Source organism: Perkinsus marinus (assembly GCF_000006405.1).
Source record: "Perkinsus marinus ATCC 50983 genomic scaffold scf_1104296940704, whole genome shotgun sequence".
NCBI classification, from domain to species: Eukaryota; Perkinsozoa; order Perkinsida; family Perkinsidae; genus Perkinsus; species Perkinsus marinus.
Genome location: NW_003212759.1, coordinates 1 through 1,180, shown reverse-complemented (window position 1 = coordinate 1,180; position 1,180 = coordinate 1). Strand labels below are relative to the sequence as shown.

General features: G+C 50.8%; 1 protein-coding gene across 1 annotated transcript; it reads left to right on the top strand.

The window, feature by feature from the left end:
• Positions 1-72: 72 nt before the first annotated feature.
• Pmar_PMAR010548 (vacuolar proton translocating ATPase 116 kD subunit A isoform, putative) lies at positions 73-1,078 on the top strand (the record flags this gene model as incomplete). Its single annotated transcript, XM_002782008.1, has 2 exons — positions 73-107; positions 163-1,078. Coding segments are annotated over 2 exons (951 nt in total), but the record flags the coding sequence as incomplete, so codon positions are not given.
• Between the last annotated feature and the right edge of the window lie 102 nt (positions 1,079-1,180).

Sequence of the window (1,180 nt, the reverse complement as noted above, 5' to 3'; positions counted from 1 at the left end):
CACGGCACAGTCGTGCTACCGCACGAGTATGCTCGAAACTATGTTGACCTCTTGGGTAAGCAAACCAAGGTCATGTTCGAGGATATGAACTCGGCCGTTATGCAAAGGTGAGCTGCAAAGAAGACCCTGGTGTGCTCCTAGATGTGTCTTGTTGTTTGTTAGACCTTATCGTAAGTACATCCAACGTATTGAGGACATGGAACGTATGCTCCGTGTGCTCGACTCTGAGATCGCCAAGATGCCTGATGTCACTCTTTACAAGAACCGTATCGACGACTTCCTGGACCACGATGATGAGTTCACCCTTGACACCCTAGAGGCTGAGATCAAGAGAGTTTACGAACAGTTCATTCGCTTCCGTGGTAACAACGAGGACTTGACTGCTGAGCTGGACTCTGCCACTGAGGAGTTGAACGTCGTACAGAACAGTCTCAGCTCTGGTTCTGTTGCTGCTGGCACTGGTGCGGCTCTCGAGGCTCCTCTATTGCAGGGTGAGCCCACTGCTCGTGGTACTGGTAGAGAGCGTATGGGCATGCAGTTCTCTAACATTGCTGGCGTTGTGAAGATGGAGGATCAGGAGAGCTTTGCCAGAACGGTGTTCCGTGCTACTCGTGGTAACACCTTCACTCAGTTCACTGAGATTCCCGATACTCGCAAGAGTGTATTCGTCATCTACTTCCAAGGCGCTGCCGCTAACAGTTACATGTCCGCTAAGCTCCATCGTATCTGTGGTGCTGTTGGTGTTCACCTTTATCAATGGCCTGCCACTCATGACGAGGCTAGGGTCAGAATCAACGAGCTGCAGAGCATCATCGCTGACAAGACCCATGCTTTGGCTGGCTTCGACAGATTCATTCGTGATGAAGCCAGAGGCCTTGTCGAGCCCATTCGTGTTGGTGGCAACTCTCGGATTGAGGAATGGAAGTTGTTCTGCATTAAGGAGAGGAACATCTATGCTACTCTTAACCTTTTTGAGGGTGATGTTACTCTGAGATGTGATTGCTGGTATCCTTCTAAGGAGGAGGATTCTATTCGTCGTGTACTCGGCGAGTCTGAATTGGCTGCCTCTGCTATGCTGGTGGCTGATATCGCCAAGCCTAGGCGGCTCCTCCCACCTATACGAAGACTAACGAGTTCACTGCTGCCTTCCAGGCTTTGGTCGATACCTATGGTATCCCTC